At 49.6% G+C, this 24,903-nt stretch overlaps 1 protein-coding gene and 1 long non-coding RNA gene across 5 annotated transcripts in view; both read left to right on the forward strand.

Moving 5' to 3' along the window:
• The window catches only part of LOC140426254 (HORMA domain-containing protein 1-like), a 128,860-nt gene extending 105,145 nt beyond the window's left edge, over positions 1-23,715 (forward strand). For all 4 annotated transcript variants that reach the window (XM_072510777.1, XM_072510778.1, XM_072510776.1 and 1 more), the window contains 2 exons: positions 6,560-6,676; positions 23,464-23,715. In XM_072510777.1, the coding sequence (XP_072366878.1) occupies positions 6,560-6,676; positions 23,464-23,523 (177 nt within the window). In that variant the 3' untranslated portion in view covers positions 23,524-23,715. The remainder of the gene's footprint in view (positions 1-6,559; positions 6,677-23,463) is intronic.
• On the forward strand, positions 8,265-16,879 carry LOC140426252 (uncharacterized). Its single transcript, XR_011948170.1, has 2 exons — positions 8,265-9,904; positions 15,436-16,879. It is a non-coding gene; the product is annotated as an uncharacterized lncRNA (long non-coding RNA).
• Positions 23,716-24,903: the final 1,188 nt, after the last annotated feature.

The raw sequence follows: 24,903 nt of genomic DNA on the forward strand, positions 1-24,903 counted from the left end.
ATATGAGATGGTGAAGAGAGCTATAATGAGTGCTTATGTGTTAGTCCCAGAGGCTTACTTCAAAATATAAAAAAAAAGTCTTGACAGATAAATTGATTTTGAGAGGGTTAAACAAAGTAATTTTAATAGGTGGGTGAGAGCTTTAAAATAGCAGAAACTTAAGAAGCCCTTAGAGAAGTAATTCTGTTAGAAGAATTTCAAGACTTGTTACCTACAACGACTCATGTGGAGGAACAACGAGTTAAAACTACAAGACACACTACGGAACTTGATGACGATTATGAGTTAATCCATAGGTCAAAGTCTTTCATTCGACACTCTTTTAAATTTGAGGAAGATAGGAAATGGGAAGGTGCAAGAAAGGACAGTCAAACAAGAGAGGGAGTGGTTGAAACTAAACAGATAGTGCTGAGGACAAACCAGAGGCTGGAGAACAGGAGAAGCAGGTAGGATTTATACACAGAGGTAAGGAGCAAACCATAGGAAGGGAAATGTGTGCACAAATGATACAGAGGCAGAGTGGCCCGCAGGCTGCTGAAGTGTTTAAGGATGAAGACAGACTAGAATGGGGAAAGATATTAAAATCTGAAGAGATATAGGCGCAAGTCAATCCCTAATGTTGCAGTCTAAAAAATTAGTTGTCCAGAAGGGATATTGAATGAAGAGGTTCTGATCAGCAGCATTCATGGCAAAACAAGAATAATTCCTTTGGTAAAAAATAAACTTTAGAAGTAGCTCGAAGACTGGAGAAGTGGTTGTAGGAATATAAGAAACATTGTCCATTGCACGGATTCACTTCATTCTAGGGAATGATATAGCATGATCACGGATAATAGATGCCTACTGTGGTTGAACAGCTGATAGAAAACCCAGCTACAGAGAAATGGCAAACTGAACCTCCTGGGGTGTTTCCTGATTGTGCAGTGATGAGATGACAGACCCATCAGATAAGACAAAAGAGGGAGGAGTTGTGAGCACAGGATGAGACAAATGAGATCAGGTTATCTGATACGATCTTTAGCCAGTTGAATGAAGATGAAACAGATAAAGGAGACAGTTGTTTTTAATTCAAAGAGACTGCTGGAATTACAACAGGGTGACTGCAACTCAAAACAAATCTGTCAGACAGCACAGCAGGAAATGAAAGCAGTGGATAATAGGAAAGCACAGTCTCGTAGTTTCATAGCAGGGAAAACTGATAAGCAGGAGGTCTTCACAATGATGAAACAGAGAGAAGCAGAAGGATTACATTCTGACAGTGACTTCCCTAAAATTAATTTGGGTAATGAGGAAGTCCTGAAAATGTTCAGATAAGAGTCGTAGTAAATTCAAAGAGTTACTGCAGTCCTATAAATGCATTTGTGGGGATAATTTAGATAGAATGGAGGTAGCAATGCATGATGTAGATGTGGGGGGGGGGGGGGGGGGGGGCAGATTCGATAAAGGAACATCCAAATAGGTTAAACACAGAAAGCTTATCACAAGTACAGAAAGAAATTGAATATATGCTCCAAAATGACATTATGTAATTGAGTTCCAGTGAATTGAGTTCTAGTGATTGGGGCTCCCCTGTCACTAGTGCTGAAATCGGATGGTTCAGAAAAACTTTGTGTAGACTACTGGAAAATGAATACTGTCACCAAGAAGGATTCATTTCCTATTCCACGTTTGGAAGATTGCATGAAAAGAGTTGGACAGTCCAAATTCATCACAAAGATAGACTGGCTAAAAGGCTATTGGCAATACCTTTGACTGAGAGGGCAAAGGAGATCTCCCAATTCAAAGTTATGCTGTTCAGGATGAAGAACCTGCAATTTTTCAGAGACTCCCGAATAAAGTTATTCAAGGACTGTCACTGTGCAGTACACATAGATGATTTAGTAGTATTCAGTCAAAGTTGGAAGAACATCTGCGCCACTTAAAACAACCATCCAACTGATTGAAAGGAACCAATCTTGTCATGAATCTAGCAAAAAGTGAATTCGCTAAAATTTCATATCTGGGACATATCGTGGTACGTATCCAACTGGCCCTGCGAAATGCAAAAATACAGGCCATTTGGGATTTTCCAGAACCCACAACAAGAAAGGAGATTTTAAGGTTTCTGGGAATGAGCAGATTCTATCAAAGGTTCAAGCCGAACTTTAGCAGTGTGGTAGCATCACTCAGAGCTTTTAAAGAAGAAAACCACTTGAACTGGACGGAGGACTGCAAAATGGTATTCAAACATTTAAAAGCTATGTTAACAACAAAACCAGTGTTAGCCACACCAAACTACGACAAGCAGTTTAAACTGGCTGTGCATGCTAGTGGCATTGGTGTTGGAGCCATGTTGCAACAGGAAGATGAATTTGGCATTGAGAAACCTGTGGGCTATTTCACAAGGAAATTAAAAAGTTTCACCAACAGATGTATTCCATCATTGAAAAAAGACTTTAAGCTTGGTACTGGCATTAAACATTAAGATTTACCATACATAACCATAGAATTTATTGTGCAGAAGGAGACCATTCGGCCTATCGAGTCTGCCCTTGGAAAGAGCACTGTGTGAGGAAACCAGAGCACCCAGAGGAAACCCACGCAGACACGGGGAGAACGTGCAGACTCCACACCTCTAGGTGCTCTGGTTTCCTCCCACAGTCCAAAGATGTGCAGGTTAGGTGGATTGGCCATGTTAAATTGCCCTTAGTGTCCAAAAAGGTTAGGTGGGGGTTGCTGGGTTACGGGGATAGGGTGGAGGTGTTGACCTTGGGTAGGGTGCTCTTTCCAAGAGCTGGTGCAGACTCGATAGGCCGAATGGCCTCCTTCCCCCACTCCCGGAGGACGACCAAACCCATACCGGCTGCCATGGCCGGGTGCGCTGGCCACCAAAGTCACCAGCTACCAACTCCCTGGGCTGCACGCGTTGGACTGTCTTAACACTGCATTTTCTGTCCCGTCTCTTCTCTCCCCCCCCCCCCCCCCTCCAGGAGAAGGCCACTTACAATCGCTGAGAGAGAGTGAATACTGGAGGGGGGACCCTGGACCTGAAGCCCCTAACCACAGTGGAACAGAGGGCACAGGACGTGGTCGGTGGGCCTGAAGAAAGGGCACTCGCGGAGGTCGATTTCAGGTGAGGAAGTGAGACCCCACTGAGTTGCGGTTCTGCATGGCACGTGTGTCACCCTACCCCCCACCACTACCCCACACTGCTGCCCCACCATCCCCCCTCCACCACCACCCCCCTCACCACATACCCTCCCTCTCCACCACCCTCACTGGCCCTCTATACAATCATGCGTCTTGTCTTGTGTCTTGCAGGAGATGGTGGTGATGGCACAGGCCCTTCTAGTGTCCCACAACCACAAGTGGGGTGCAGCGAGAACATGGACACGGACGGGAGCCCACGACCCGCATCCTGTGATACCCTGGAGCTCGAGTACAGGAAAGACACCAACCTTCTGTCACAGCTGTCTTCAACACCCTCCACCATCTCAAAGATACTCACTTCAGTTGGGCACCTTAGTGAAGGGGCTCCTGGGGCACTATATCTGGTGCGCGCCACACACATGCTACAGTACATCAGGTGAAGGTAGGAACCCCCCCCCCCCCCGAGCAAATAGACGGTCGAAAGGCGTGCCAACCCCCAGGGACTAGCTGCCGTCCAAACGATTTTGGGGTCCGGAATGGACAGTCGTATTGATTGTGGAGATGCAGTCACAGAGCCAGGGACTGCAGGAGGGGTGATCGACGAGCATCCAGCGCTTGCAGGTGCAGTTGGTGGAGACCAATCGCATACATTAGCAGGAGGAGGTGCTGACCATACATGCCAGTCAGGCCAAAATCACCCAGGCCACCTGATATCTGGGTGGCATCCGTGGTGGAGGCCTTGGGGGCGAAGGTTTCGGCCATGGATCAAGATGTCTAAAGCCTGGGGTATTCTATGCAGGCGGTGGCCAAGGCCCAGGACAGGTCTGCCCTGGCACAGGCAGCCATGTACCAGAGCCACCTAGACATTGCAGCTGTGCTCTAGAGCGTGGCCCAGTCACAGCGGATCATCACTGAGAGCATCGGCGGCATTGCCCAGGTGCTGGCCAACGTGACACAGACACAGGGAGGTGGCCCAGTCCCAGAAGGAGATGGTGCAGTCACTGGGTGATGTGGCACAGTCGCAGAGGGAGGTGGTCGACTCCCTGTGCTCCAATTTTCCTCGAACATGGAGACCCAAGTCGAGACAAGAGTGGGCCTCCAGGGTTGGTAGCGCCAAGTGGCAGGGGAGCCTCAGGGGTTAGCCTCCGTTTGCACCCCAGTCCCATAGAGTAGCCCGAGGGCCAATGGGCATCCCGAGGAAAGTGGAGGCGAAGGGGCCCGTGCCTGTGACTTCCGCAGGGGAGGTGCCGGAACACCGCAGCGCCTCGGCCTCCCCCTACTGTTCCTGGCACATCACACGGGCAACGGTAGAACACAGCGACAGGATGCCACCAGGGAAACCCGAACAACAGCCGTGTCCATCCAGGCATGATCGCTCCAGAATCGCAGCAGTCCTCTTCCACTCCTGATGTTATGCTTGGGGAATCCACCTCGGCTTGCATTAGGGCCTGTAAAGCCAGAAAGGTAGACACCAGTTAGGTTGGTACAGTTGCAGCACATAAGATAGCAATAGGGGCTAGGGCACAAACCTGTATTTATATGTTCACAATAAACACATGTTCACGATGTTACAACCTGCCTCGGTGCTGCGTCAAAAGGGTGTGAGGGATGGGCTGGTCTGGGCCGGCCGCAGACGGGACACTTGGGGGGGGGGGGGGGGCTGAACTGCAGTTCAGCCAGCGCTCTCCGCTCCTGTGTCCCAACCCCCGCCACCTCAGCGATTCGATGAGACCATGTGATGGAATGGTCAGCTCGCATGCAGGAATCGCCCAGGTGGGCAGAGGAAATTGCTACCGTGGGCAGGAGTCAGACGTTGTCAAACGATGTGGAGCACCAGAGCCCATCCAGGAACGGGCTGTCATCATCCTTCATCTCATGGCCCGCACCCCATTGTGAGGCAGGTATGGATCACGGAGGAGGTTGCGAAGGGAGGATGTTCACGGGAGAGGGTAGCCGGCCAGGGAGTGGAGGGATAGGATGTCCTGGCCAGTCCCCCTAGTCGGTGAACCTGGAGGTGATTAGAGCATCCCGGGGGAGTCGACCCTGGCGCGCACGTTGTTCAGTCTCCCATGCCTGCCTGGGCCCCATGTCCTGCCCATCCCCGCCCTCCCCCGCATCCTCCTCGTCGGACAAGGGCTGTCATTCATCTCCCTACTCCAGCATTGCCCCTCTGCTGCGCAATGTTGAGGACGCAGTAGGCCACGCTGTGAGAGACTCTCCTAACGCCATACTGGAGGGCCCCACCAAAATGATGCAGACACCTGAGCTGCATCTTTAGGATACCGAAATACTGCTCGATAACGCCCCTAGTCGCAGCCTGGTCGTCGTTGTAGTGGGTGTCCGCGTTGGTCTGTGGTCTCCAGGTAGGCAAGATCAGCCACGCCCGCAGCAGACACCCCACTCACTGCCCACCATTGATAACCCCTGTTTGGGGGATGGGGGTGCCTTGAAGTGGCCACGAACCATCAAGTGTGCCAGGATGAAGTAATCATGCACACTGCCCAGGTATTAGGTGCAGACGTGCATGATGCGCATCTCGTGGTCACACACCAACTGCACGTTCATCGAGTGGAACCTCTTTTGATTGGTGATTCCTGTCATCTGCAGGTGCTCGTAGGTTGACATGCATCCCATCACCCCCTGGATCCGTGGCATCTCAGTGATGGTGGCGAACCCCGCTGTCTGGGCATCCTGGTGGGCTCGGTCCACATTGAAATTGATGTATTGTGGCGACCAGACATATAGGACCTCCATGACAGCGCAGATGCACATGCGCACCAGCTTTGTGAGATTCCAGACTGGTCCCCTCTCGGGGAAGGATCCCGCCCGGGGTCTCAGTGAGTTCAGGGAACATGGGTATATTTTTGGAAGAAGAGGTAACTTCAGATAAAACGGTGTGTTTAGTTATTCATTTAGAAAAGGTTATAGTGTATATTAGTCGTCTTGTGTGTTTTTTCTTTCTTTTACTTTAATAAATATTCTTTATTAATTGTTTACACAATGCCTGGACTAGTTCCTCACTGGGCTTTACATTGTTCCTCACATTATTCCAAACAAATATACACCACTAGGAACCAATGTTTCAAGTTATCCTTTGGGGTTTTTTAGACACTCGCAGGTAATCAGCGGGGTTCTTAACAATTAAGAGATATGTATTGAGGATTAAAATTTCACAATGCCTGCAGTGTGAACAATGTTTAACAACTGCAGTTTGCTCTTTCAATTATAATTGTTACAATAACAGAAAATTATTTAAGACCAGGACAAATCCAGTTGTAGTGTTCTTGAAAGAAAACTTTACCCTAAAAATTCAACTGTGCAATATTTTGATGCCTGTTGTGAGTTGCATTTGCTAATGGTTATTGCCAATATTATTCAAATCCGTAAGTATATATATATATATATATATATAATGGGCTTTCACTGTTAGGTACAAAAGAACGACTTGCAGGATAATGGCAAAGTACATGAAGAACCTCAAAAGTTGAGCACTACACCGGCCATAAAAGCTGTTCGAGCCAAAAAATCAATCTCTGAACTTGATCATGTGAGTGTAAAATCTTTATCAATATTTCTGCTTTTTCTATCTTGTTTTAGTGGTTAAATCTGAACATGTTCACATAAAAATAGGGAAACACTTATTCCTCCTTATTTCAGCACATAGCATGCAGAAATAGCATGCTATGCCTTTAAATGGCTACCCCCAACTTCCCTTGCTATTCTGCAGCTTTTATGTTATTCATCGGCCCAGTCACCACTGGCCTTATTTGGATATGTCAGAGTTGAAGCCAGTAGCAAAGCAGCTCCGCGTTTCCTGGTTTTGGATTGATGCTGCACTCTGGGAAAACTCCACTGAGTTCCATGAGATCCACAAGCTGTCAGGATCAGTTCTGTCCAAGGCAGAGGTGAGGAGTTCCTAAAATAGAATCTGGAGATTTTTGAATACAGATTTTTCAAAAGTGAATTTATTTTAGAATCTTGTTTTGACATTCTGGGTGCGATTCTCCCAGAAAATGACGAAGGACGCGATTTAATGGAAATGTTTCTGAGGGTTGTAGCGAGCGGGAACTGCCATGAACATCCTGACACACAACCCGGAGAGGCCGTCACTGGTATCAAACATTAATTGGTCCACTTAATGAGGTCCCACGGGCTTCGCACTCCAAATGATCGTTCCACCAGCTGATTTGCCAGGACTGCGCCAGCAAGGGGGAGTAGCACTTAAACGGATCCTGCAGAACAAACCCCACACAGCTCGCAGCCATGCCACAGAGGAGACCAGCTCCAGGATTCGAGGATGCCAGCCAGATTGTTTGACGCAGTCGAGCCCAGACAGGATGCCCTGTTCCTCCAAGAGGCTCAGTAGGTCAGTCACAGGGCAGCCGGTGTCGCCTGGGTGGAAAATGTGAGTGACCGTCAGCTCGGGGAACTTCACCAGGAGGACCTCGCCCTGCAATGAACGAAGCATGCGGCTCATGATGCCCCCTCTGTCACCCATAGGAGAAGTTGGCCCACAACAGACTGGAGAGGGCCCAGGCGATTGACTGGGTGCCGAACTTCAGAACCCTCACCCCCGAAGGGGAATGGAGGTCGCGGGGGTTGCCGAGGACAGATCAGTCATAGACGTTGGCGTGCGGCGCATAGGTGAGGAACAACCGGCTACCACCCAGATGACCTGTCACACGTGAGTTGTTAATGCCATACAGAATGACTCATCCCACCCACTGACCACATGTCCATTATCCCACAGCGGTCTCCAGCCGACGGTGCTTCTCTTCACCCCCCCCCCCCCCCCCCCCCCCCCCCCCCCAAACTTATATGTGAACATCTCGGAGCGGAGCTCTGAGGAAACCACCATATTGCGGCACAGCTGTCATCCACACCCTCCACCAGTGCAGAGACACACAACCGATGGGCGACAGTAGTGGTCAGGCTTCTGGGGCACATTCAGGTGAGCACCACACAGTTGCTTTTGCAGATCAGGTGGAGACAGCAATGCTCAGGCGAGACAGCAGTCGAAGGTCTGCTGGATCCCAGGACCCAGCTGCGTCCAAGTCAGATGCTGAGCCTCTGGACCAGGTTTACCCATTTAGCCATCTGACATGGCCACCTGCAAAGGACCATGGGAATTATGGCCAACCCAGGACTCTGACAGATACAGAGCTTATGTGTATCTGAAACGCAGGTAGCTAAACCGGATCGAAACCGCCGCTTGTTTGCATTTTAATGGCCCGTTCCCAGAACAATAGGACTTCAATCAAGAAACTGGTACAGCCACACACTGATCGGCGCCACTCCCTTTACTCAGAGAGCCCAACTGCCAAGGTCAACGACCGCTAAGGACCCACCAAGGCACCCGCCCCTTTATTGGCCGAATTCGAAGGCAGTGATCAGAGCCCTGTCGAACTATTGAGTCCAAGATCAAGGACCGCCCCAAAGATCGCAAAATCCCAGAGGGATAAAAAGGGACACAGCCATGCGTTCTGCCTCTCTTGGATCCGACCTGTGCCAGCCTCCTTTGAATCCGGCCCGTGCCAGCCAACTGTAGCAGGAACAGCCAGCCAACTTCAAGACCAACGATCGCTACGTGATGGATGAGCCCAGCAGAGACAGAGCCACTTCTTCAAACCAGCCACGTGAAATCAAGATAAAGGCCTTATCCACTTACACAGTGCTGGTCGTCCTGAAGTTAAGTTATTGTAGCTGATAGTTGTAGTTTAACTTGAAGTAGATATTGTGTTTGCGTGTCGAGGTAATCCTTGTGTGTGTAGTGTAAATAAACCATCTTTTGAACTGACTAACTGGTTGTGTGGTAATTTGACCGATATGCGAGAAAGCCTTGTGGTTCAGTAAGAGAAATAGAAATACCCACTGTATTGGCGATGCTGTTGGGACATAACATCATATCATAAAGAGCAACATTATTGGTGAACTCTGATGGGACTCGATTAGAAGTGACTTTGTCACTCCGAGAGAACCCATAAACTTTGAATCCAATTGCGAGAAAGAACCACAAGTGCAAGTCCCATATCGACCAAATAACCGAATTTCGGAAGTGTGTTCTAACCTGCATGCGTACCAAACAGGGGAAAGTAAGGTAAACTCGCTAGCATTGTGTAAAACTGTCGAGAGAATTGTGAACCGGAAAATAGCTTAGGCCATATCCACTGTTCGAATCGCTGCCTTAATTCCCTGTCCCAAATTAAAGGGAAAGAGAAGTTAAAAGTAGAGCAAGAGATATTAGAGGTAGAGCAAAAGAAATATTAGAAGCAATGGCCACTAAAGCGATGGAACGTTTAATGAACCCACAGGAACCCGAGGTCACAGCGACCAACAGAGCAGAGCAATGCCCCATATGGGAGGAAGAGTTGAGGAAGTATTTAAAGGATGGCCCCTTTGGTCCAATTTTTGTGCAAATGATGAGTCAGGTCCAAGAAGCATAGGACAAACTTGGTGGGACAATCTAAGTGATATCCATAAGAAAAATGTAGCAACGGTCCGAAAGCCGATGGCAATAGTGTCCTGTTTGACACAGTTGCGAGGCACAGAGGAGGTTGTGAAGACGCTCCGTAGGCAGTTAGTTGAGAAAGAAGAGAAGAATGAGGGAAACCGTAGTGAAAGCGAAAAGATAATTGAGTAACTCCGGGAACAGTTAGCAGCTAAAGATAAGGAGATGGCTGATGTGAAACTTGCACACTAATCTTGTTTAGTTCACCTTTGCAGCTTTCAGACCCAGTACGATAAAGCCTACCAAGATACACAGCGCGCAGTCCTGGTAAGAGAAGAGACAGAACAGCAGGTAGCACAGTTCACGAGTCAATGCGCTGATTTAAAAGCAGCTTTGCGAGCGCGCCACAGCTCCACGAAAGAACAGAGACAGAGTACAGTAGACCACGTGAAATGTCAACAATAGATAGAGAAGTTACAGTCATTGCTCTCAGTGCAGAATGGATTTAGGTATACTTTTGGCCAGAATTTAGATGAGGAAGATGCCCCCGATTGGCAGGAATTAAATGAAAGCGCCCAAAGATACGTAGAGGACACGGGAAATCAAAATCGAGTCCCCCACGCCACGAAAAGAAAAGCACCGACTGCATAGGCAGCACCCACCCCCGCTCACAATCCGACTCCCATGAATCCAGTTACCACGCAACGCAAGTCATCGGATTAGGATGAGCCTGATATCGTTTACACCACCCCACTATCCATAACCCAGTTGAGAGAGGCTTGCACGAAAATTAGTTCAATTCCAGCCCACCGCAGACCTGCACAGCTTCTTTGAGGAAGTGCGCTAACAAAAAGTTATGTACGGCCTAGACAAGAGAGAGGAAGTCAAGTTGATTGTTATGAGCCCGTCCGTAAGATCAGCTTTGCCCGAACCCCAAAATGTAGCAGGAGGAACCCTACAGCAAATGAAAACAGCCATATTAGATGCAATCGGGTATAACAAAGGAGATCGAGTCGAGGGTTTAAATCACTGTAGGCAAAAGAAGGGAGAACATCCGTCCGCATTTGCAGGTCGCCTTTGGATTCATTTTATGGCAGTTTACAGACAATTGACCCACGCACACCCAAGTGAGGGCGACACCACTAAATGGTCCGGCACCTTAGTCTTGCGTGCCATAGAAGCAGGTCAAAAGGCTTGTGTGAATTGCGATCCCACAGACCACACACACAATGAAGTGTGGGTATTAAAATTACTTTCCAGAGCATGAGAACAATCCCTACACTGACAGACGGATCAGGAAGAGATAGAAGCAAATATGCACCCAGTTAGAACTAGCCAGGACCCAGCATGGATAAACGAGGGTAGACATGAGGGACAGCACCCTAGAGCACAGGCACCACGAGGTTGCTACAATTGTGGCCACATGGGACATTACGCTCGCGATTGCCGACAGAACCCCCCGAACCACCAACGATACCAATGACCGAACCCCCTTCCGAGGAACAATGTTAGGCCCATACATAGTGTTAGCTTCCGATCAGACGATTTAGCGATCAGTTCCACAGATTGACGGTGTTCGGACTCCCCAAACTGGGTCTGTGACACACTCTGGGACAAATCAGGCAGACCAGTAGTCACAGGCACAGTCCGGGGACAACCAGTCAAATTTCTTTGGGACACAGGAGAATCCTGCACCACTTTAAACTCCTCTACCATGTTTCAACATGACAAATGGCCCACCACAGACACCATCGGACTTTCTAAATTTTCTCGACCCTAATGCCTCATACAATATGTAGACGATCTGCTCTTGCAAACGGACACAAAAGTGGAACACGTAGAGCTCTTATCTGAATTACTAGGCCTACTGCAATCCATCGGATGCAAGGTCAACCCTAAAAAGGTTCTTTATTTAGGCACCATCATCACCCACGGGAAGAGAGGAATTGAACAGAAACAAATCCAATTGATAGTTAAATTGCCCCTGCCCCAAAACGTCACTGCACTCTGGTCATTCCTAGGTTTAGTAGGATATTGCTGCAGTCATAGATGGTTTTGCCACAAAAGCAGCCTCACTCTCAGAACTCCTTAAAAAGAACACCCCATGGGAATGGGTTCCGCAGCACACAGATGCTATCGAAGATTTAAAACACGCCCGAGGCATAGCCCCCGCTTTACAAGTTCCAGACCCAGACTCGCCCTATGCCATCGAGGTAGCAACCACCGACCGAACCCTATCAGCAGCACTCCTGCAAGAACAACATGATCGCCTAGGACCCATAGCCTATGCCTCAAGAATATTAGACCCCGTAAAGCAAGGACTCTCAGCCTGCGAACGGCACTTGCTTTGCAGTCTTTTCGCAGTACAGTATTTTGCATGCATCACAGGCCTTAACCCAGTAACGATCTTGACCAAGCAGCTATTGTTAGATAGTAGATTAAAGGACGGCTTAGTCAGCCAAATCAGAGCAGCTCGCTGGACACTACTGTTACAAGGCAGGGACATTTCAGTGAAACGCACCAAGACCCACACATTTCTAGCCGATAATCTCCAATAAGCAGGGACCCCACACGAGTGCTAGATCATAGCAGCCCATCACCACACAGGACTCTTTATCCTGAAGTCACTACACCCACGAGCAGGCATTAAAGCACAGCATTCCCAAGCCACAGGGAACATAAAAACATTTATGTAGACGGTTCCTCCACGATCGACAATGGAAGAGATCTCTTTGAAATTGCCCGGCCACCTAGGTTCACAAGCAGCAGAACTCGCAGCCATAGCATATGTAGTTCAGCACCCCGATTCTTTCCCAACCCCCGCAGACATACACTCGGACAACCTGTATGTGTGCAACAGCTTAACAGAATTCCTACTGCTGTGGGAATCTCAAGGTCTCGTATCAGGCAATGGAAAACCCCTACCCTGTGCCCCGTTGTTAAAGTATATTCTCAGGACAGCCTCAGACCGCAGATATGGTATTATTAAAGTAAGGAGCCATCATCGCTCGTCCCCACCCGGTAATGTAAAGGCAGACACCCTAGCCAAGGCAGGATCATGCCATGGTCACTTTTGTAAGCCCCCAGCAAGCAAACCGATACACTCAGTCCAGGTTTTCCAGACCAATATTGAGGATCTATCTCAGGCTCAAAAAGCAGACGACACCCTCAAACATGTTTTAGACGGCAACTTCCGAGCCCCCTATGAGAAATGGAAGGACGCACTGACGGTACAGGATGGCATAGTTTTAAAAGACGGAATTTATGTGGTCTCCACCCAGGACAGAAATCAGCTCATCTACCAGTTTCATCACGGACATCGGGATAGACAATACCATTGCCCATTTAAGACCCTTGTGTTGGTGGCCCGATTTAAAAACCGATGTCACACATTATTTAGAGAATTGTCTTATCTGTGCTCAAAACAATCCCGAACGGTACACAAAGAAAGGACAATTACGTCACACCCGACCTGTTAATGGCCCCTGGACAAACTTGCAACTCGACTTCCATTGGCCCCCTCCCCTCTTGCAGAAATGGTTTCAAGTACGTGCTAGTTGTAATCAACACCTTTACTAAATGGGTAGAAGCATTTCCCTCACGGACAAACACAGCAAAGGCCACCGCTAAGATTTTGACCCAACAGATATTTACACGCTGGGGTCTCCCCCGCAGCATAGAGTCAAACCAAGGTTCCCACTTCACCGGCAGAGTCATGCAAAATGTTTTAACGATTTTTGGAATCAGGCAAAAATTCCACATAGCAGATCACTCCCAATCCAGCGGCATTGTTGAGAGAATGAATCGCACTTTAAAAGCGACCATTAGGAAGGTAGTGCAACAGAATAATACCACAAGAGACACAGTCCTCCCATTTGCTCATGTTTATTCGGAACACCGTTTCCAGTTCCACAGGTTTCCCCCCCCCCCCCCCCCCCCCACACTCATGACCGGACGGTCCATGAAGGGAATTGAATATTTATTAGGTCTCGATTTGGCAAGCCCTACAGTAACCGCCCTCACCCACAAGAAAGCAGTCCAACAGATCACAGATAATATTAAAGCAGCAAATCTCGCTGCAGCTGTCCGACTAGGCGCTAGAAGGAAGCAGAGTAAATCCTGCTTTGCCAAAACCGTCCACCCCGTAGAGTACACAATCGGTCAGCAAGTAATGGTTTCCCTTTACAACCCCAGTTCTTTCCTCTCTCCGAAATTTGCAGGATCCTACTCCATTTCGGACAAAGTGAGCCCCTCCGTATACAAGATAACGTACCCCAATGGCAAAACTGGTTGGTTCCACATCAACCAACTCAAAGTCTACAGATCCCAATGCAGCCACTCCCACTACATCTCTCTGGCAATATGAGACAATTCCGCCCCGCCCATCGACAACCTAGTCCGACCCCTACACCGACCCTCCCCCAGCCATGCCAGCACGTCCACGCCCACAGACCCAAACTTGTCTCCACCCACAGGTACAGACTTTCACCTTGAACTTGACTCCGACGACAGCGACAGCCTCCCCAAATTGATCACTATCCCTGACCTGGTGCAATCTCTCTGCCCCAAGTCACCCCAGCCCACGGAACCACGGCTTAGATATCTTTGCCCCCCTATATGCCCTTCCCCAACCACCACCACAGCCACCGCCGACGACAGTAACTTGCCCTCCACTCCCACCGCCTCTACGCCTCCTGGCAAACAACCCCCTCGCACCGCGACAACTCTTGTAGACTGGTAAGACAATTCAGATTATCGGACGGCCCATGCGGCCATGCACAGAAACGGCAGACACTAGTCTGTCAACCGGAAGATGGTGATGATTCAGATACTGAGTCTCGTTTCGGTAATACCTTTACAACGCTGTTTGGTACAGAACCCTGAGGTGTCCAGATGATGAGAAAGAGACACTGCCTAAGTATTAAGATGTCCTAATTTCTGATGGAGCCTGCCCGCCTTTTTCCTTCTTCTTTTCTTCCCAGTACATGGTTTTAATTGATGTCAGCCTGACACCCAATTTCTTAATACAGTCATAGTTACTCTTCTACAGAGACACAGATGCAATTTACTGACCAATGGCCATTAAAGGCACAATTATTAGATCTCACATGACTACAAATTCTTTCCGCTCGTTAGGTCACCCAGGTAGGGAGTCACAACACTAATCCCTGCCCTACCTGAGGACCCCAAATGCATCCGGTCAGTTAAGCTCGTGTAGTGGAGCAACGGCACTGATCACCGCCCTACCCTGGGATTCCACCCATTCTTGCCCTGCCGCGCGCGGCCCACACGCACCTCATGTTCCCGTCACTTCGAGTACTCTGGAATGGTTCCCTACACTCTACGCTGTCCTTGGCAGGTCTTAGTTTCCCCTTCTCTGCTCTTTTATTGTGGTTTAAAGAATGCCCTTTGCCACGCTCTGTACACTCACCCCCTCTTTCCTTTACCTTCCGCGACCCTTTGGTCGCTTCCCACCTACTGTTTACACATATGACACACTTGGTTGCCACATATGCTGCTACAAGCGAACTACCTCTGGACCCTGGGACGAAGAAACTTTATAAAACTGCCCTCCCTGAAATTCGGCTAGTTAAGTTTAGCCTCAGCCACCACTGGTTGTAGTAAAGAAAAGACTGGTCGGAGAAATTGTCCGCCCACTCCCCACATCGACCACAAGCTGCGAGAATCTCTGCACTTAAACATTGATATTTCTTGTCTCTCAAAACGTTATTTAAAAAAAAAAATGAGGGAGTCATACATGGTGATGATCATAATGGGTAATTGGAGTAAGGAGAGAAAGACAAATAAAATGAGACATTAACCGAAGATAATAACAGATACTATGCTTGCACCCCCAGGAATACACGGAAGACAGGATGAAGCAAGTACTGCTGACCATGCGTTTTGATCAACGCTGGACTTCTGCAACTGTGCACGCAACGGACTATTTTAATGTACACCATACCAGGCCCGAACACTACCACACAACATGACACCCTTAGTCCGGAAACAAAACCACACACAAAGACACACCAAAACCCCCACTTGGTGGGAAAACATTGCCAAATGGTATCCCCTTTCATACAGAGTAGAGGCTCTTCTAGTAATTGCAATAATCTGCAGTGTCATTCAGACACTTCGTCTCAGTAAATAGCGAGCAAAAGCCTCCCGTTCCCCAATATATACACTCTGAGCCCCCTTCTTTGGAATTCAACAAAACGGAACAAATGTATTATATGCTGCTAAGAATTAAAACAATGTACCTCTGTAACTTTGCTAGATTAAGTAGAAATGTAATGCTGTTTTTAAAAATTTTTGTACTGTACATATGTTCTTTTTGATATTCATCAGCAGCTTGATAGTAACTTAGATAGTGTTAGCTAGTGATCAATGGTACGGATAAGTTAAACGTTTAATAGTGAAATGTTTGATAGTGACCCGTTAGAGAGTAATTAATTTATGATGTGTTAATAAATATTAGGTAAATGTTCCCAAACCATACGATAGAGTAGTGTAGAACCTTGCCTTGACCAAGGGTGACCGGCACACCAAGGATGAACAGGGATCAATAGTATGATCCACCACACTTCGCGTTCAGGATCATGAGGATGGGATGTAGCCATCCGAGATGGCCACCTGCAAAGGACCATGGGAATTATGGCCAGCCCAGGACTCAGACAGATCCAGAGCTTATGTGTATCTGAAACGCAGGTAGCTAGACCTGATCGAAACCCCCGCTCGTTTGCATTTTAATGGCCCGTTCACCAGAACAACAGCCACAGACTGATCGGCGCCATTCCCTTTACTCAGAGAGCCCAACTGCCAAGGTCAATGACCGCGAAGGACCCGTCCAGCCACCAAGGCACCCGCCCCTTTATTGGCCGAAATCGAAGGCAGTGATCAGAGCCCTGTCGAACTATTGAGTCCAAGATCAAGGACCGCCCCAAAGAGCGTGAAATCCCAGGTGGATAAAAGGGGACACAGCCATGTGTTCTGCCTCTTTTGGAACTGAACTGTTCCAGCCTCCTTTGAATCCGGCCCGTACCAGCCAACTGTAGCAGGAACGGCCAGGCAAATTCAAGACCAACGATCGCTACGTGACGGATGAGCCCAGCAGAGACAGAGCCACTTCTTCAAACCAGCCACGTGAGATCAAGATAAAGGCCTTATCCACTTACACAGTGCTGGTCGTCCTGAAGTTAAGTTATTGTAGCTGATAGTTGTAGTTTAACTCGTAGTAGATATTGTGTTTGCATGTCGAAGTAATCCTCGTGTGTGTAAATAAACCATCTTTTGAACTGACTAACTGGTTGTGTCTTCATTTGACCAATATACGGGAAAGCCTTGTGGTTCAGTAAGAGAAATAGGAATACCCACAGTATTGGCGACGCTGTTGGGACATAACATCATCTCATAAAGAGCAACATTATTGGCGACTCTGATGGTATATAACATCATATTATAAATAGAGCCTCATTATTAAAAGAGCAACACCCAGAACTGATGTCGTCGAATGGATGTGGCCGTGATATTCAGAGGGAGCTGTCAGCGACTCTCCAGTAGATCCATAGCTGACTGGAGGAGTCCCAGAGGCGACAGGCGTAGGAGATAGTACTGGCAGTGCGTGGCACTAAGGCCAACATTGCTAGGGTGTCGACAGCAACATGAGTAAAGTTGTCCAAGGCTCAAGTCAGTTTTGGCCATGGCTGAGAGCCTCAACAGCATGTCCGACTCACTGGGGGACATGTCCCAGTCCCAGATGTTCCTTTCCGAAGGGCTGCAGAGCATGTTTTAAGTCGCATTGTTTAAGGGCATTGCCGGGTCGCTCCAGAGCATGTCCCAGTTACTGAGGAGCATCGCCGAGGGCGTCAACACCACGGGCTGGATTCTTCCACGCCGCAAGAAAGCCACAGGCGAGCCAGGTACAATGGAGAACTCCATTGACCTCGGGCGGGGTTCTCCGGCCGCTGGGTGGACATGGCTGGAAAGCCCCATGTTGCTGACATTGGGGAGCCCGCCAAGCTGGCAGAGCCAGATGTCCCAGGGGCAGCTAGGGCTCAATCCAGCTGCTCCTTCATCCGAAGGTGACCGCCAGGGCCCAATAGGCACCAACCGAGAGTAGGCGCCGCTTGATGCCAACCTGGAACCACCCTACAGAGTGGCGACAAGCCACCATCAACACCCGCTAGTTCCACCAATCTGACAACGGCACGTCTTGGAGTCAGCGCTTGGAACAGGGTGGCACAGCGAGGCATGTGCCATCGGCAAGTGGGGAGGGGCCCTACGGACCCAGGGCCCCCAGAGGACGCCCGCCAGGGGCATCTAAGGACAAGGGAGACGGTACGCAGCAGGCTACCTCCATCTCTGATGTGCTTCCTGGGGGCACACCGAGATGCAGAGGTCAAGCACGGAACACGGAAGGCTAAGCAGGTTGAGGATCACTGAGAGGGCACGAGGGGGGAGGGGGTTGGCACCATCAGGGGCTAGGGGCAGTTGAAGACACATACAGCATTAAAAAAAGTTGCACCAATGAAACAGCGGGTGGGATTCTCTGTTGGCCAACACCGAAATCAGGGCATGCGATCAGGCGGAGAATAGCTCCTGGCACCGAAATCACGGCAGGTGCCGGTTTGACGCCAAATAGTGATGCTCCGCCTCCTCGAAAACGGTGCAATTCCGACGCACGGCACGTGTAGTTGAAACCATGCTGCATCTCATTAGTAGGCCCCCCGCGATGCTCCACCTCCGATGGGCCGAGTTCCCAATGGTGCAGTCCACGTGTGCTCTCAACAATGATGAACCAGGAGAGAGGGCGTATGGACAGTGTCCAGCACTGACAAACCTCGCCGACAGTTGTGCCGCTGGCCGGGGAGCTTCTGCCAGGGCTGGTTGGAGTAGTGGGGAGTGGTCAGGAGGTGGGCTGTGGAGTTGGTGTGGGCAGGCACAGAGCACCGTTACCACAGCCGGCAGGGCAACCATGCGACTGCGCATGCTGCTGACAGCCCACTATAGACATGGTGCCCTGGGTCGTAAAGGTGACCCCTCCCCTGGGGCACCCCCATGGGTGCCCTCTGGCTCCAGCCAACCCATCGGCTGTATGGGCACTCCAGCACAACCTGTCCCCATCTTTTCGGCCGCAATGTGTGGTGTATAGTTTAAGCGCGACTGCAGCTTGTCAGCCATGCGAGTGTCCATCACGGACCCGGCGCTTCCCACACCATTTTTTGTGTGTTGTGCTGGTGTTCCACCCAGTGCCGGTGCTAACTCCTCACTGGTAGTGGAATCGGTGCGGGTTTGGCGCCGGTTTTTCTAACGTGGAACTCCATAGATCCTCCGTTGCCATAAGACTCCGGAACGGAGAATCCAGCCAGACGTCTCTGGCATTTTCTTCAGCAACGCGGACCAACCAGAAATCCCCTGCCCCAGTCACCTGCCCCATAGTGGTCCTGGATCTCTCTCTCTTCTCCGGGGGTGGCGGCAAGGATGAGGGCATCTCCGCGCTTGCCAGACTCTCTCCACTGGCGCCTATCCTCCGACTGGCCCTGCGGATCCTCCCCGTGCTCATCTTCCAGCCTCTCCAGGTCCAGCGCCTCCTTGTCCTCCTGCTCGGAGGTGGCCACATGTTCCTCCACCTCCAGTACGTCGCCCCCCACTGCTGTGCGAGGTTGTGGAGGGCGCGGCAGACCACCATGAAGCGGGCGGCCCTCTGGGGGGTGTACTGCAGTGCACCACCAGAGCATTCGAGGCATCGGAAGCACATTTTCAGCAATCTGAAGCACCACACAATTTCAGCTCAAGTGGCCGCATGAGCCTCATATCGGGCCTCCGCATCAGTCACCGGCCTCCGCACTGGCCTATTAACTAGGTCCTCAGCAGGTTGCCCTTATCACCCAAGAGCCAACCAGCCATCTGGGGTGGTCCTCAAAGAAGCTGGGGATGTCCGTCTGCCCCAAGGTGTAGCTGTTGTGCACACACCCTAAAGAGTGTGCACACACGTGCATGACCTTCGAGTGGTGGTCGCACACGAGCTGGATGTTCAGGGAGTGGAACCCATAAGATATAGGAGCAGAATTAGGCCACTTGGCCCATTGTGTCTGCTCTGCCATTCAATCATGGCTGATATTTTCTCATCCCCATTCTCCTGCCTTCTCCCCATAACCCCTGATCCCCTTATTAATCAAGAACCTATCTATCTCTGTCTTAAAGACACTCAGTGAATTGTCCTCCACAACCTTCTGCGGCAAAAAGTTCTACAGATTCTCCACCCTCTGGCTGAAGAAATTCATCCTCATCTCTGTTTTAAAGGATCGTCGCTTTAGTCTGAGATTGTGTCCTCTGGTTCTAGTTTTTCCTGCAAATAAAAACATCCACTCTATCCAGGCCTCGCAGTATCTTGTAAGTTTCAATAAGATTCCCCCTCATCCTTCTAAACGCCAATGAGTACAGACCCAGAGTCCTCAAACGTTCCTCATACAACAAGTTCTTCATCCCCTTCCTGTTGATGTAGGGTACTCCCTGATGGCCCAGTGAGCGCAAGGTGACATACATGCCATCTGTTACTCCTTGGGGCATCCGGTTGATGGCAGAGAATCCTGTTGCAAGGCACCTGGTTGGGCCTGGTCCATATTAAAGTTTATATAATTTGCTGTCCGGGCAAACAGAACATCTGTGACTTCATGGATGCACCTGTGGGTTGTAGCTTGTGACATGCCACACAGGTCCCCACTTGAGTCCGAAAATAATCCTGAGGTGTAGACGTTCAGGGCTGTGGTGAATTTGACGGCCACCTGGAGCGGGTAATTCCGCTAAGATATGTCATATGTGCCACACCGTCCCCTTGTTGAGGTGGAACCTCCTGCAGCACACGCTGTCCATCATCTGTTCAAAAGAGCAGAGACTCCTGTATACCTTGGGCCGTCACCGGCCTCCACTCTGGGTCCCTCCCTGGCCAGATAGGCGGCCGGTTCCTCGGTATGGGGAGGGGCCCTGCACATGGGCCGCCACCTCGGGCCTCTGTTGATGCTGCTGTCGTCACCTTCTCCAGCACTGGGCTGCCAGCAAGAGGTCCAAGAAATCATCCATCCCATGTAATGTCTATAAGGAATTGCAGAGAGTGAGAGACTGACAATCAGGGATATCTCCCACCCCAGGACCCTCCATTTTGCCATTGCCCCTCCACGTCTTCTGCCATCTGATAGGCTCTGCCCTCGCACCCCAAGCAGCAGCGGAGGTCCCTGGTCACCAGATCCCAGACCCTGTACTATACCCCAGACACCCGCACATAACGTTACTTGGACCGAGGACTGGTCCTCTCCCCGGTGCACACATCTACCATCTGGTCACGGAGATGTCCCCGATGCTGGGGTCCAGCCCCTGGATGTTCGGATATTGGCTCCTGTGTCCATGGTGTTGTTTCCTGCAGTGTTCAGGCACAGTGGCCAGGCATCACAGTCTGATTGGTATGCTAGGCAATAACTCCCACATGCTTCCTGGCACACCTATCCACGGGAATCCACTTGGGAGCTGTGAAGTACTGACTTAACTATGATTGGCAATTCCTTATTAGCAGTAGCCTTTAGCCGCACAGATTGAGGCCTCCACAGCAAGTGGGAGTTACGGTTGTCGGTGGGACAGACAAGCAGGGGGTTGGGGTTGCCCCCATTATGGGTACACACGATCCGGGGATGACATGGCAGACTCACGAACGCTAGGACATCCACCATCATCCCCCACTCATCCCTTGGCAATTCCCACAAACGATGGCAGTCAACCCCCTCAACTGAGGGGTCCCCCCCTGAGCAACCCCAATACCCCCTGTCTCAATGCCCGGGCGCGAAGATGGCTACGCACCTCCTTGGGTCCCCACAGCAACCATTCCACCAGCTTCACGTTTTTAAAAACGTGTACTAATCGGCGCTCCCGTTTCCACTTGCTGGGGTGCTGGTTAAATCACGGGAGGCCTTAGATAGGGGTTCATTCCGTTTAATTGTATGGAGATTACCTTTAAGCGGTGATTATTGGTTTCTCGCCACTCAGCGGTAGGATCCTTATTTCGGCAACAGGAGTGGGCCGGTTAGATCACAAACCAATCGGCACCCAGCACGGTTCTCGGTTTTGGCCTCTCCCGCAATCTAATGGCCCCCGCCAGTCTCTTTCTCAAGCATATCGTGGCCGTAAAACCAGGCCCCAACTATTATGGGTAGGTTTGGTGGCGTGATTCCCACCAGATGTTTGGGTGCGATCCAGACTGGTATTCAGCCGCACTTAATCATTGGCAGCGATCAAATGGCCATGTTGTGCCTGAAAGGCTGTGGCCGATAAAAGCGTGGAGACCCCAGTCCCAGATCTACCCAGCTGGCAACACCTCACTAGTTCTAACAAGATCTCATGAGACGTTGCGATGTGAATCCCACCCGTTTTTGGCAAATCAGCATATTAGAACGAGTCAACTAGTCTCACTCTAATTTGCAGTTTCCCAAGGTACCCGAGGCATTGGGATCTATCTCCTTCGCCTTGGAGACCTCGCGCAAGCGCCGTTTAGTACTGGTAACAAACGGGGGCCAGAGGGAATGGCACTCGTGCAAGTCTCCGAGGGGATCAGAGGCCTCCAGGTGCTTGTCGTCTGGGCAAGGTGGTTCCAGCCTGGCACTCTTGCACTGGCATCCTGGCACTGCCACACTGGCACAGCCATCTGGGTGCCAGCCTGGCACTGCCAAGTTGTCCAGATGGCACTGACAGCTGGCCAGGACACTGCCAGAGTACAAGGTTGGCACTATTAAGGTGCCATTCTGGCATTTTGCACGCAGCATGATCAGGCCGGGGCTGCCCTCTGTGGTGGTGGTGGGGGGGGGGGGGGTGGTCTGGGGGGCTGCCTGCCCTGGGGGGCTGTCCTGCGGACACCCTCATAGTCAGTTGTGGTTTGGGGTGGATGGGGCAGTGGTCACATTGGAGGCTCCAGAGATCGGGCTGCCATTTAAAAATAGTGTCCCGAACTCTCGCTACACTGAGGAGTTCCGGTGAGTGGAGCACCGGAGAATTGCAATTTGGCATGAACCCGGTGCTGGCCACATTTTGATGTCGGCTGACGGAAATCCCGCACTGTATGTTATTAAGAAGCAGTTAGGTATAGCATGTGAGGGCGAAATGAATCAAAGAATACAAGTGGGAAGGTGGGATCAGGTCCCATGAATTGTATGATCATAATGAATGCTGGAGTAGGCTCGTAGGGCCAAATGGCCTCCTCCTGCTCATATTTTCTGTGACACAATTCCCTTATTTGCATTTTAATACATCCAGTCCTAAAATTCACAGGAAATCTTGCCATGACAATGAAAGGTATAATTGATCCCTGACTCAATATCTGTACCTATCCACCAAGAATACACTGTTTTGATGTCTAAAAATAAATTTGTGTCCAACACTTTTTGTCATAAGTTTTTATCAATGGTCCACGTTGTGACAAATAATATGAATTCCATGTTAGTTAGCAGGAAGAATGGGTGGCACAGTGGTTAGCACTGCTATCTCATAACACGAGGGACCCAGGTTCAATTCCAGCCTTAGTGACTGGAGTTTGTACACTGCCCCCGTGTCTGCGTGAATTTCCTCCGGGCACTCCGGTTTCCTCCCACACTCCAAAGATGTACAGGTTAGATGGATTGGTCATGCTAAATTGCCCCTTAGTGTCCAAAAGGTTAGTTGGGTTATGGGGATAGAGTGGGGATGTGTGCCCAGGTAAGATGCTCTTTCAGAGGGTCAGTGCAGACTCGATGGGCCAAATGGCCTCCTTCTGCACTGTAGGGATTCTATGATTCTATGTTCATATTCTACACATTGTGATAATTGCAAAAAAAAAGCTCTCATGTCCTTTCTCCATTTCTTGACAGACTGCATGTGATTCTGCTGTGCTTCAAGAGAAGATTACAAAGAGGAGGAGAAAAAATTGAAGAGTGCTCTGATAATATTAGACATTGTTTATTATTCATGAAAGTATTAACCAACTTAATTCAGTTAGCCTTTTAATATATTGAATGCATGCCAACAATCCATTGCACCCAACATTTCATTATTTGTTGGTACTACTTTGTTTATAAAACATGTGAAGTATATTTGGGGTAATTCTATGATGAAATAAAACATTGTGGTCAAAAATTTCTGTCACATGTTTCCAAAACTTTTTAAAGGATATTTCTCTGTGATGAACATTTTTTTTTTTTAATTTGGGGTACCCAATTAATTTTTTCCAATTAAGGGGCAATTTAGCATGGTCAATTCACCTATCTTGCACATCTTTGGGTTGTAGGGGCAAAACCCACGCAAACACGGGGAGAATGTGCAAACTCCACACGGACAGTGACCCAGAGCCGGGATCGAACCTGGGGCCTCGGCGCCATGAGGCAGCAGTGCTACTCACTGCGCCACCATGCTGCCCGTGATGAACACTTGAGAGAATTTATCGAGAATTAGTATTTTGGAATTCCATGAGGATCGTTGTATGATAATAAGTAAAGTCTATTTAGTTTTGAAGTTAAGCAGAAATTTAAATATTAAATTCATTTTGGTGCATCAAACCATGGACTGAATTTCACATACCCCATCAGGCAGGTTTATGGAGGGGAGGCATGTAAAATTGGGTGAACCCCCACCACCTTCCCGCCACCCCTGAGAACACCCCAAAATAGCCTCCATGTCAGTCTTCAAAGCGAGGGAATGAAGGAAAATTCTGAATTCTGGGGCTATTCTTTGTGAATTGGGGATGGCTCCTGTTATGACCCCCATGGAAGCCAAGGGATGTGGCCAATCGGTTTCTTGTGACCTCCAAGAATACAAACTTTGCCGGTAATGGGGCGGGGCCCTCTGGTTGGTCTTGGACCCCAACTCACAGTATTTCGTGACGGTCAACACGCACCGGGGCTTGTACGAGTACACCCACTTGCCTTTGGGGTCTCCTCGGCATGTGCCATCTTTCAGCGGCTTATGGAGAATGTCATGCATGGTTTACCCCGGGTCCCAGTTTGCCATGAAGATGTCCTAAGCATGGGCTATTCCGACCAGCAACATTTACAGAACTTGGGTGAAGTTGTACGGCGATTCCAGGAAACCGGGAAAAATGCAGCTTCAACCCGGCCGAGGTAACGTACCCCGGCTAGCATGTGGACCGCCATGACCTGCACCTCGTTGAAGACAAGGTAAGGGCCATTCGACAGGCCCCCATGTGAGAAATGAACATTTTGTTGTTTTTACATGTATATACTCTGGTTCACAATTAAGATGTCAACAATGAAGCATGATGGGAAAATTAACATGTCAAGTTCTGAGTAAGCTAT

Source organism: Scyliorhinus torazame, chromosome 7 (genome assembly GCF_047496885.1).
Source record: "Scyliorhinus torazame isolate Kashiwa2021f chromosome 7, sScyTor2.1, whole genome shotgun sequence".
In the NCBI taxonomy this organism is placed as follows: Eukaryota; Metazoa; Chordata; class Chondrichthyes; order Carcharhiniformes; family Scyliorhinidae; genus Scyliorhinus; species Scyliorhinus torazame.